The sequence below is a fragment of the Melanotaenia boesemani genome, chromosome 10, assembly GCF_017639745.1.
Source record: "Melanotaenia boesemani isolate fMelBoe1 chromosome 10, fMelBoe1.pri, whole genome shotgun sequence".
Lineage (NCBI taxonomy): Eukaryota > Metazoa > Chordata > Actinopteri > Atheriniformes > Melanotaeniidae > Melanotaenia > Melanotaenia boesemani.
Window position 1 is genome coordinate 6,589,175 of NC_055691.1, and position 13,033 is coordinate 6,602,207.

At 37.1% G+C, this 13,033-nt stretch overlaps 1 protein-coding gene across 4 annotated transcripts in view; it reads right to left on the reverse strand.

Annotated features, from left to right (window-relative positions):
• kiaa1549la (KIAA1549-like a) overlaps window positions 1–13,033 on the reverse strand; it is a 155,998-nt gene that overhangs the window by 73,767 nt on the left and 69,198 nt on the right. For all 4 annotated transcript variants that reach the window (XM_041997621.1, XM_041997622.1, XM_041997623.1 and 1 more), the window contains 3 exons: window positions 8,586–8,808; window positions 2,821–2,954; window positions 1,321–1,489 (listed from right to left, as the gene is read on the reverse strand). In XM_041997621.1, coding sequence (XP_041853555.1) covers window positions 1,321–1,489; window positions 2,821–2,954; window positions 8,586–8,808 — 526 coding nt within the window. The remainder of the gene's footprint in view (window positions 1–1,320; window positions 1,490–2,820; window positions 2,955–8,585; window positions 8,809–13,033) is intronic.

Sequence of the window (13,033 nt, forward strand, 5' to 3'; positions counted from 1 at the left end):
ACAGAAAATGTACACAGTTTCTTGTAATCCATGGTTAATATGAATCAAAAGGTGACATTGCCCAACTGTAACTTGAGCTTTAAGTCTTCTCCTATTGCAAAAATATCTGGTAATAATCTCTGGCATATTGCACACATGCATTGATAAGACATGTATTGCTGCTATGTTGTCAGTATGATGATCAATAAAGGTTGAAGTTGTGCCAAGTCAAAACTAGATGATTGTACAGCTCAAACTATGATTTATTAATGGGTATTAAGCAGTCTGTATGGCTTAAAATACTAGCACACATCAAATACAGATATCAGAGCCAGGAGATAGGTTGAGGAAAAGACCATAATTAGGGTATAGAATAGAATAAAATATTACTTTATCCATCCTTTATCTACCTTATCCTAAATTTATGATTAATTTAGCCATTAGGTACAAAATGTTTAAAACAATAAACTTAAGTGAGAAGATAAAGATGTGTTCATTCACAAAAATACACCGTAAACATTTTGCATCGTACAATTTTAACACTTATTATAGTACAACTAATGATTCCCTGAAATGTGTCAGTGATATTATACTGGGCCATGTTGTTCACATTCTCATAACAATAATAATATTTTCCTGTAAGCTGTGGATGGCTGAAATGTATTTTTCTAACCTTTCTAATAAATACCTTCATCCAATGGAAGTTAAATTACAGCTTTTAGATGAGCAGCAGGAACAAACAGAGCTTGGCAGCTCCAGCTATAATTAAAATGCTTTGATGCATATACTGTGTGTTACAATGAGATGGTGAAGCCATGTGAGTTTAGCTGGAAATTTGAGTTTAGAGTCTGAATATGCTTGTCTGAACTCATCTGACCACTGCTGGTAATACAAAACATCATAATTAAATGTAAAACTCACTTTACAAACGTTAAAACCTTTTGTCATCACTTTAATTATGCCCATTTGGTGGAATAAATCTATGATCTTCTGTGCAGCTGGACCATTTTGAATTAGTAGACATATAGTGGTCACTATTATACATTATTGCATGATTCAAATCCTTTATTTATTTTCAAACATCACAAAGCACTGCTCAATAATTGACACTGCTGTGTCATGAAGCTTTAGGCTAGTAGCAGGTGGATCTTACGTATCTTACGTTTGTAGGAGCTCAGCAAAATAATGTTCGTTCTTCCAGTTTCACAAAATTTAAATGGTCAGCATTACCTTAAAATTCAACCTTAATGTAACATTAATCAGTTAATTATTTCTCTGTTAAAATGTGGCCAAACTAACTTTTTATCTACCCTGGTTAAGATGAATTACAGCTGTACTTACGCTCAGCGATGATCAGGGGAGGATAGAACAGGAAGTATCCCACCAGTTCTGCAGTCAGCTGGTTGAGGAGCCCACTGGATATCGTCCCGTTAAGAATGGCATCCTGGTTTTTCACCACATATACCAGAGCAACTGAAGGAGAGCCTGGCTCCTGGGACACACTCTGGATCTGAGGGACAAACAATTCAGTCCATTAATCAACCAGCCCATCACAAAGGTTACTCAGCATCCCATATGTACAGCATCAGAATGACTTTAGCACCTTTATTCTTTTTTTTTTTTCTGTTTTTATTTTTTTAATTTTTTTTTTTTACAAGAAACAGTGGGCTGCCATGATTCATAATTCAAACATTCATACAACAACATCTAAAGCTAGAAGCACATAAAGAATGCATAAACAAGCTCCACACACAGTATGACTTGAGTAAACATGGTTTTATTCTCTCTAAAATTAGATTTGTTTGATGCTGAAAGTAACCAAACTGAGTCACAACAGTAAAATAGACGATGAAGCAAGACAGAAGAATTATCATTGCATCCCTCCTGAACTCCCCTTAGCCTTAATGTTTCAAAAGTCAAATTATGAATAGACCCTGTGCTTGTGTCAGCTTGCTGAGACTTAGGCTACGTTCACACTGCAGGTCTTATTGTTCAAATCCAATTTTTTAATGAAATCTGATGTTTTTGCGTGGTTGTTCACATTATTATTTCGATGCGACCTTCATCACGATGAAGTGTGAACACTATGTGGCCCTAAAGTGACACGCATGCACAGTAGTAACATGACATCACGCAGTATTTACGGATGTAATGGATGCTTCACGTCTGTTTATCAATATGGAAGTACTTGCCCGCTCTGAACCGATAAAATGATGCCTACTTGATAAATGAAAGAAGACGAGAGAGTGCAAATGTTAAAAAGGCCTTTAGTGGAGCAGTAGCTCCTACTTCTGTATGGAGGCATGTACAGACAATGCAGTTCGTCTGTACTAAGTCCTGCATGGGTCCAATTTTACCAACCTGCACCCGCCCGGACCCGTTAGGATGATTACCAAACCCGAGCCATGGATATCTTCCAATGAAATCTCGACCCGACCCAACAATATAGGATATAAAATGCCACCCAACCCGCAGGTTAACACATTGTAATTGTAAATACACCCCCATTCCTCCCTTCATTGTATTACTTTATTACTTAATTTGTTCATATATTTAAAGTGAAGTCTTTGTCATTGTTTTCATTTACAAAAAAAAGAAAGACAACAACAGTAAATATTGTGTAACAGCAGAATTGTGATGTTTGACTTCTGTGATGTCAAAGTCGGATAAAATGCAACATGACCGTTCAGACTGCGGTCGCTTCCACACAGATCGAAAACGTAGAAAGCAGAATTGTACCTGGAACTTTATATTTATCAAGCTGACCTGATTATGCAAATATGACACATTTGTCTTTCTGCACCTCATAATAACAATAGCCACCCTAAGCTTGTGTAGTACCTCCACAGTGAGTCTGTTGTAGGTCTCCAGCACTTTATCCTGAGCTTCTTCGAAGGCATTTTCCAGCCTCTGCTCCAACATCTGCACAAAACTGCAGGAGTAGATGTTGTCTGTCGGCCCAACAAACCTCAACACTGGAAATCAGACAGGAGAGAACAGGCACATATTATTTACATGATACAGGCTTTAAATGTAATAAACAGTGACTTGTGTGTGTTTACAGTTCTTTTTTAAAGCATAAATACAGTTAAAAATTAAATGTGTAAATTAAGCTCGATTAAAATAAGAACTCAACAAAACCAGTAAGCTCTTCACCTAAATGTGTGGAGTAATTTAAATATTTTGGTCAGATGTCAGGATAGAAAAATTAATGAAACACAACTCCTTAAATACAATTATAGGCCCCCAGAATATATAAAAGTAAGTACTGAGTACTTTAAATACTTAGGAGTTATCATACCAAAGGACCTCTCAGAGCTGCTGGAATGCAATTACTCACCAGTACAAAGGAAAATAAAAGAGGATATTGCAAGAAGGAACCTAATCCATTATTTCTATTTTAACTCAAGAATAGATTCAATCAAAATGAATAAATTACCCAAATTATATTTATTCCTAACTGTGCCAGTAAAAGTAAGCCAGAAAGAATTCAGTGAATGAGACTAAATCATCTCCAGGCATGGGAAGGTAAAACGTCTACAGTGTGGTTTAAAAACTCTACATTTAGAGGGAAAGGGAAGGAAAGGAAGGCCCCATCTTCTTTCCAAAGGGAAAGAAGATGGGGCCTTCCTTCTCTCAGGGATTGCGTTTGGGCTGCACAGTTAAGGCCAATGATATGCTGGTGTAACCCCTCATATGATGCTCAGTGGAAAAGCATTGAAGAGGGTCTTACCTCATACAAGAAAAATAGCAGATAGCAACCAGCAAAACCTCATAAAAACTAATAAAAGCCATGGATAAAGTTGACTTTTAACATTTGTAACAGATTAGTAGTAACAGATTAGAAGAAGCTCTACTAATTCTTAAAGTAAGAAAAGTATTTGGTTTCAAAAGGATTAAAGAAAAATATTAACTAGAAGTAAAGGATTTTTATTCTTACGTACAGGTAAGACATTTAGTCAGTGACAAGATACACTGTAGAGCAGAATCAAGCATCTGTTGGACTGTTTAACAGACATGCACTTCACACAAATATGGGGCACAGTGCTTCTATCTAAAGGGCTTATAGACATGAAAACACATTCAACCCTATACATCATTTAAAAAGTGGAAAAAGAAGGGCAAAATGGATATAACTACAAGAAAAGTGGATAACAATATGGGTATATTAGTGGAAATGTAACAGCTCAGAGTTGGAGGAATAAATCAAATAAGATATTTTATTACACCCTCCCAAAAATCTAAAAACAAAATCTGTCCTTGTGGAAATACAAATGCAAATCATCTTTTTTTGGAACTGTCACATTATTAAGTTACGGGAAGGGAATACATAATGTAGCATTAGAAATATTTTAAATTAATCTGCCTCAGAAAAGTAAAATTTCATTTTTCTGGACTCGTGCTCAATGAAAGTTCAAAGTGCGAAAAGCATTTGTTTGGGATTTTTATGGTGGTAAGCAAAAAGGCCTTCATGAAAAAGGACTTTTACAGCAGAGCTCAGACTTGTACATGCGGTCGTCAGTGTTGGGCACGAATGAGTTCAAAAGAACATGTTTTTCTCTGGATGTCGCACTGAACGAAACAAATTTAAAAATAATAAACTCATTCAGATTATGGGAGGTCGTGCAACAGTCAGTGCCTACATTTTCTTGGCGCAACATCTATTTCACACAACATTACCCACGATGCATTGCACACCTTAACATGACAAAACAGCAACGCTCCATAGCAACGCCGGTGCAGAGAAGCTGCAGACGCAGTGTGCACATCAGTTGTCGCGTCTGCATATGATTATTTATAGGAATATTACATACTGTATGAAAATGAAATCTATCATTTCCGTGCAACTTATGTCCGCCTGCGCTTTAAAAAACAAGTCAGAATGTCAGCTTCATCAACTTCATATTTGAAAAGACGTGGAGTTGAAGCATCGGTCCAGTGGGAGAAGATACTGATTTATATTTCTACACCTTGCAGGTTTTCTTTTCCTTGCTTTAATATTTAGGGAAGAGGTAAACTGGAAATAGCTGTCTGACAAAAAAATAACCTTCGGTGAAACTAAAAGAGGTTCTTCAGACAAATGTAAAAAGTACAAAAGGAATGTTGTCCTTTGTCCACACATCTGTTCCACATGCATATCTATTTTGTAAGACAGAATTTAGGGTCTAGTATAATTGATTTCTTTTCTTTCTCAAGTCTAGTCTTTCATTCTGGCTTCTAACTTAAAAAATGTAAATGAACTGAACTTTAAACATTTTTTCATAAGAAGCATAAACTTGTAAAACACTGGTGGTCAGACATCACTGGACATTTACAGGATGGAGAGAATAGCAGTAGATGTGATCTAGAGTTATTTTTCTGTTGCCTTTTTTGTGTGTGTGTTCTTGTTGCCTTAAGAAAAGTGACTTACAGTGAAACTCTGTGTCAATTAATGGACATGTTACATTGGTTGCTGAATGTCAATAAGGATATAAATTTAAATACTAAAGCAACTCAAGCACCAAAAACAAATGTTAGCTGATGTTAGGTTGAAAAACTAAAGCAGTTCGGATGAGAAATTCGGAAACTATGCTGCATCTCATATCTTAGAGAAAATAGTATTCTATATAGATGTCGGTGTGAGTAATAAAGCTAAGCAGTGCTACAAAAGAAAAGGATTACCCCCCGCTTTATAATGACAGCATCTAAAATGAGTAGTTGTCTGTCAGTGTCCTACAGCTCCACACTGGTCAGCTTCAGGCCAGGATAATCAGTACTGAGTCCATCAGCAGATTATGGATGATGTTATTAATGTTGTCTCTGTCCTTCCACAGTCATCCTCCACTCCCATCCAGCACTCAATCTTTCTTTTTTTTCTTTCTTTGTAACTCTAAAAATGACTCCATTTTTGTGACTTGTAACAATATTCTGACCTAAATTCAAACATCGTGGTGCTTATAAGTGCAGTTTGCATTCTAAGGTTCTGCATCCTTCTCTGGTCTCAGCTTGAATCGCTTTGCAGGCACAAACACTGCTGACCCAGTTGGTAATCTTATGCAAATTGTGCTCTGGTGGGTAAATTGGAAAATGTATTTATGGCTAATGAGCTGAACAACACAGATGGATTTTTGTCCATGCTTCAAATGCCTACTTCGCACTTATATAGGAGACTTTTTATTGCAGTATACATCATAATTCTAGCAATTTGGTAAAGTTTCAAAGTTCAGCTGATGTAAAAGTAATTGCTAAAGACACTGGATTTTTCTTGCTTTAAAGTTAAGATCACTGTGTGAACTGAAGATTTCCACTTGAAGCACAGTGACCTGAAACCCAACCCCGGTAGGTCCAAGGATATCAAACTATGATTAAACAGATCATAACAAATGGCTAACTTTGTTTTGTTCGTAAACTACTGTATTGACAGAAGATGCAAGCAAACCGCAGAACAGATCTGTGACCACAAGGAGGTGCAGATGAGTGAGTGCGTCTACTCAGAAAGGGATGCATGCTCGACATCAAGCTAACCTTTCCTCCTCCCTTCTCACTGAATTTCTTGTTTTCATGTGAGGTCACAACTACCTCACTAGTTGTGCTTAAAGTGGAGGTGAGTTGTGCCCGGGATGGCTCGAAAAAGCCTAATATGTCAACTGTTTTTGGCTGTTTCAGTCGTTAAAATCGTTAAACTGGTTGCTTCAGCATTCTATGGGAAGTCATAAAATAAAGACGACTCTGCAGTTTCCAAATAGATGTTAAGAAAAGTGGTTTATGAACCTTTGTTTCATCAAACAAGCTGAGTCAAAGTGTGCCGAACTTTGCAGTGATCCTTTTATTAAAAGGTTAAATCACTTTGCTTCAGCTGGTTTTGGTCCTACTCTGTTAGCTTTTGCTTTTTTTGTGGGTAAATCAAAGCTAATTTCTTTTTTGACCAGCCTCTGTTGTGACTCTGGTATATATCAGTTTTGCAGAGGTCCAACTTTCAAATGACAAACCAACCTGTCCCACCACTGCATAAGTTCTGGACAAGGTTTCCTGACCTGGTAACAAAAGCATCACCATGGCAACCTTAAAATGTTAGCGAACACTGAAGAAGTAAAAATGTATTTTAATGTGTATTTGAACATTTAACCACATATTTCTTATGCATAAGGAAATAGCTTATGAACAAAAAAATCTACAGTCTCAAGTCTGGAATCCCTCAAACCTCCTTACATTTTAAGAGCCAGCACTACTGAATAACGTCTTCCTCTCACCATTTGGAAGTGGCAGCACTGACTATCACTTACTATCCCAGAATTATGCCGGTCAATTTACAAAGAGCAGCTCAATGTATGTCCAATAGACAGGAAAGGGGTTCCTTAGGCACTAAAAACTGATTAGAATATGTGTTGAACAGATTGGTCCAATTGTACTCATTTTCTTACAATTTTCTCCAAAATGAGTGAATATAAAAACGGGTGTTTGCTAACATGACATTTTCTTTTACCGTTTTAACAAGGCCTTAGCAGTTCACTAAATTAATGGACAGATTTGCTTTTGCTGTACATCCAACCAGTCTGTATGAGATTTAGGCTGTCAGCGACGAGTAAAAGAGCGATGACGTAATCAAAATTTTCTCATTTATGCTGGGCTTACACCAAATGATTTTCACAGTTGCAGACTAAAAACTGAAAGTCTTTAGACAATCTAGGAGTCTTACTGGAGTTACATTGCGCTCCCGTCATCTCCATCTTTAGGTTTAAAGTGGTAAAGTGTACACCACTTAAGAATTAGTATATCTTCTTCTAATATCAAACGTGTTAGATATTATCGCAAGTCGCAGTGACGAAACACAATCAACAACCAATAGATGAGCTCTGACAAAAGCAGAAACAGGTAGCCTAACGGCAAAAACGGATGAAAAAAAAAAAAAGACAAACAAGAAGCGATGATAAACGTTGTAGGTAAACCGTCAAAATAAGTAGAACAAATGGTTATTAAGAAGTAAATGTCTGCTGTGGATTATTTATGTGTTACAGTATCTAACAAATGAGAGAAGAATAGAAAATTCATTCATCCCTCCAGATTCTGATGAGTCGGCGTAACACCTGGTGGAGATGCAAAGTCACACTTAATAATGATGTGTGATTCCTTATTAATCCTGGAGGGAAACTCTTCCTTGTTTGCTTTGCTGTGGGCAGATCAGCCCGGTTCCATATCACCTGTCCAACATATCACAAAAAATGCTAAAATAATGTAGTTGTAGTCTTGTAAATGGTGACCCCACAAGATTCACAGTCTTTGTCAAATCTCATTCTGAGACTGGGCTAAGACTTAAAACTCTAAAAATTTGTCTTTAGATGTGAGCAGGCGTGAGCTGGTAGTTTTCTAGAGTCCTGTGCATATCTTTTCAAAGTCTTCTGATGTAAACCCAGCATTAGTCTCTGCTTTACTTTTCGCATGTCCCTCTCCTCCAGCAAACTCATTTCATTGTCCTTCTTTCACCCTTTGCTCATATTTTCTAGCCCTCTTTCTGGTCTCAATTGTTTCACAGTCAGATTTCCACCTCAAGAATTCACAATCCAGCCGTTTTTGTTGGATTCTCACAAGTTTAACACCAGTTTGTCTTCATCTTGTTGATGATTTCTCACCTGTTTTCAGCTGCAGGTGAATACTTAGAGTGGGCATCCAGGTTGCCACGGGAACCAGAACTGCCTTAACCAGCGGGGTGTGTTGCCTGATGTCAGACAGCAGTTTGTCAAAACCATAAACGTTCAGCGCTTCGACAACCAGGGAGGAAATGTAGACGGTTTTCCCACTGGTCACGTAGTAACCCAGAGTCACGTTTTGAGGGCTGCAGTCGTCTCGCTCCACCTGTGACAGAGACACAGTGGGGAAGATTTCAAGTTGCAGTCCTTCTTTGTTTCGTTTTTTTCAACTCTTCTATTTGTATTCAAGAAAGACAGCGTGCACATGTTGTTTTTAACATGGTGTTGCTTGTTTACATGCAGGATTTTGTTTCCTCATTTCAAAGCACATACACTTAACAACAAAGACTGTGTCAGAGAAGAACAACTGCTAACAGGTGAAACCAGGATTCAGCTCGCAGTAGGCGAGCTACAAAACATCTTTTTGGACACATGTTGGATTCTACAGTTTTAAGACACACATGTCAGAATACGAATTTTTATAAACCTTGGTTTCATTTCAATTAAAATCTGCCTAAAGGTTTTTTTTAGCTTAAGCCTTCAACAGTCAGATTTCCAACTGTGTCCTGGAATAACACACAGACAACAATCACGGTGAGTCAAAGGCTTGTATTTCTGGAATCATACACCACCCACCTTCCTCTATCCTCAACCTTCAGCTGCACTGAGCAACTGTGGCTGTTGTTACTGTGGCTTTTTTCATATGTCCTCATCCATCTTTTCCTCCCCTGAGAATTATCTGGCTGCTCCGGCTGGTCTTTTTTTCCTCCAAAACACACATCCCTCTTCCCGAAACTATTCACTTCCTCTCCACCTCCTCCTCTTATCTCCTCCACTCTCTGTGTCGATAAAAATCGAACAAAAATTCAACCATTTTTTTTAAACCACTGGCACCTGCCGGCTTTACTGAACCACTCTCTGCAAAGTTTTTGTTAAAGCTTTTGCCCCACTGTGTCAAACAGCTCTTTAGTTTTTAATTATACCCAGTGATTCATTCTTTTATCCCAACAACCCACCTTTGGGTTTTGCATTTCATTAGAAAACAAAAAAAAAAGCTTTTGGATTTTTCATTTAAAGTCTTAACTTGAAATGGAATGAGCGTGGAATTAACTAACTATTTCCTTCAGATGTTTTATGGGCTATAATATTTCTTACTGAGGGGGATTTTATGTTCTCATATCTATGAATAAAGCTCAAAGAAAAGCCAATGAACAAACAGAAATAACTTTTATATTCTTCTAAGTGCTGACTAAAACCCTCTGATGCAACCCTCCATGTTAAGATTTATACTCTCACTTCTGAACCCCTAATATAATTTAATGTCATGATCTGTGGTTTCTGTTGTGTTTTGTTAAGGTCTTTTGGTTCTCTTATGTTAGTCTTCATGCCCTTTTATTCATTGTTTTTTGTAAAGATGATTATGTTTAGTCAGTATTTGCCCAAATCAGTGTCCTTTGCAAGTTTTTATCATCACAAGCAGAATGACAGAATGATGGTCTGGCTGCTGTGTTGCGCCTTACCAAGGGGAGCTTTGTGGATTTATGCTTGAGTATATTTTGGGGGGGTTATTCATAGTTTACATGTTTATGCTGGACATGACAAAGGAAAACAAGGAAGAGTGTGAGGAGGAGAGAGAGTGAAAAGAAAAACAAAAGGAGACAAAGGTATAATAGATAGAAAAACTGTACAACCAAAACAGAGAAATCAGCTGTGAAGAAACTTAATAGAAAGCATCCTACAGCCTCTGTAAGACAACAGTGCAGACAACCATCGGGAGCACCTACAAGAAGACAAACTAAGAAAAACATTAATAACCACAACAGCAAGAAGCATACAAAAACATATCTGTAGCTTCTGGTGATTAAACCTGCAGAACAACACAACTGTTTGCATGCGCCTTAGTGGATGTGAGTGTAAAATATAAGTAATGAATTGTGCTGAGTGATGAGTATACCTCCACCTTTCATTTATTCTCGGTTTAAGTTGCTATCTGACCCACACCCATACTTGGTCAGTGCATTTGAATAAAACCAGGTGCCATCAATTCATTACAAGTTCCTTTGCTTCCCAACTATGTCATCTCTCCGTGACACACCCTACTTTGCTTATATAAATGTATCTTTTAGACCAACAATTGTGAATATCCTGCCAACATTATTATTACGGTGTATTAAAGACTTTCTTTAATTTTTCTTTGCTGACAAACCTTTATTCTACCACACACTGTGACACTGAGCCAACAAAATCCACTCCAAAACCTCCTAATCAATCTACATTAATCGTGTCATACTTTTGGCCGGGGTCAGGATTTTCTACATCCTGTTTTGCTCCACCTGCTGATCTGATCATCACCAGCCGGTATTCAGGTCCAGCTCACTCCCTACCAGATTGCTGTAACTTTGCTTCAAGTTCATCTGCATGTTCATACTGTCCACCCTTCACAAAAAGAACCCTAATTGTTTACTCTCCACATTCTCAGTATCATTCTCATTCTAAATCAACTAAGACTGAAGTAAGGCTTGTTTAAAATGTAAACTCCTGGCTGGCATCTCAGAGACTTTGCCTAACTTTCCCCCTCTTTTGGCTGACTGGGCATCCTGTGTAGCTTCACCACAACGAGGACCTTCTCAGTTATCTTTAAATTCTTTTGATATTTTTTAAACTGTTATTAGAAGAAATCTAAGAAATGTTTTTTCAAAATATTTGTTTACCAATTACCTTTAAATTTTGTTCAAAGAAAGAAACAAAATAAAGCTTCAGACTGAACGCTCTGGGAACCAATACCATTAATTCACCACTCGTTTTCTAGTAAAATCATGAGAAAAATGAAACCTCGACATAAACTGAATATGATAACTGTATTACCCAAATGTAAATAGATTTGCTCGTCCGTTCATGGCCATTTTGCAACTGCTGGTCATTTATTTGATATATCTACTGAACACATATATTAATAGTGCTTGTATACACCCTGCAGACCATGTTTCTTAGCTTACATCACAGCTTGTTTCCTACCTTCCGAAGGTAAAAGCACAATATTTTATTGATCCGAGGAAACTGAGTGGTGCAGATAAATTTGATCCATTATTTTTAAAGTCCTCCACTCCATTAATCAGTCAGCAAGTAACTCTTCTTCTATGGTCCATCTTTACTGGTAATATAGTAATTCATAACATTAGTGATGTTAAAAGTTATTGGCTAATATACAAACATACCTGTTTCCTAAGTCCATAGATGTACTAATGAACAAGTGTTGGATTATGATACCAACTGGCTCAAAATGTAAAGCAGTAAAAATAATGTTTTATTTGTCTTGGTTTTGTTTTTGTTTGTTTAGTCTTTAGCTCTAGTTCTCAAAGTAGTTCTTTGTATATTAATGTCTATTAACAAATCATTTTTATTCCATTAATAGTACACAAACAGATTCTCTCATTTTAATCTTTAATCATAGTAAAAAATAACATATTTCATTAATATGCTGTAATCTGCTTTGAAAGAGGCCCATTAATTCCTCCACAGGTACAATGATTTTCATTAATCTCTCTATGAAAATAAAGAAGCCAAACTGACTTAAACTGAACTTCAGATCAGTACTATAAAAACAGCTGATTTTACCTGCATCTAACAATCAAACTAAATCAACTCAGACTGGTTATAAAGACAAATGTAAAGCATTAATGTTACCTCTACATCATGTTTATAAGGATTACCAATCTGTATACACATTCAGCTGGTTTGAAACCATAAATTTATAAAAAGCAAGAAACCACAGGCTTAATAATAATTTGTATTTCTTTACATCTGCTGTATTTACGCACTGTTTGAATAATCATCTACACAGCTAGTTAATGCTAATCACATATATCAAAACAGAATAATAATCTACTTTGAATTCTTTACGCTTCCCAGAAAAGCTGTGAAGCTGACTTACATAACCTTTGGTTTGCATATTTAAAAATCCGTTTTGTACCTAACAATGCCAACCAGACCTGATCTCGCCCTCTGTGCTCCCTTTGCTCCTTGCTAACAGTTGACAGCTGTAAAACTGTCCAGCTTTGCAGGCAATTATGGTTAACAATGTTGTTCAATGATACAACACATTAAACAGTCCTGCATGCTTATTTCATGCTGTTTGACGATGCCTTTTCATGCTGTGGACAGAAGTTGCTCATCGACACTGCCCCAATATCCTTGATTGTAAAGATCCAAACTGTTTTGTACCCTCATGTTGCTGTTGCCGTCTCTCCATGGATTGATCCTAATTGTCAAATTATAGCCTATGTTATCTGATATAAAGAGATGAGAGATGAAGAGTGTGTGTATGTACGTGTTTGTGTGGGGCAGGCAGTAGATGAAAGTGGATTTGAGCTTAGAGACACTGAGTCACTTCC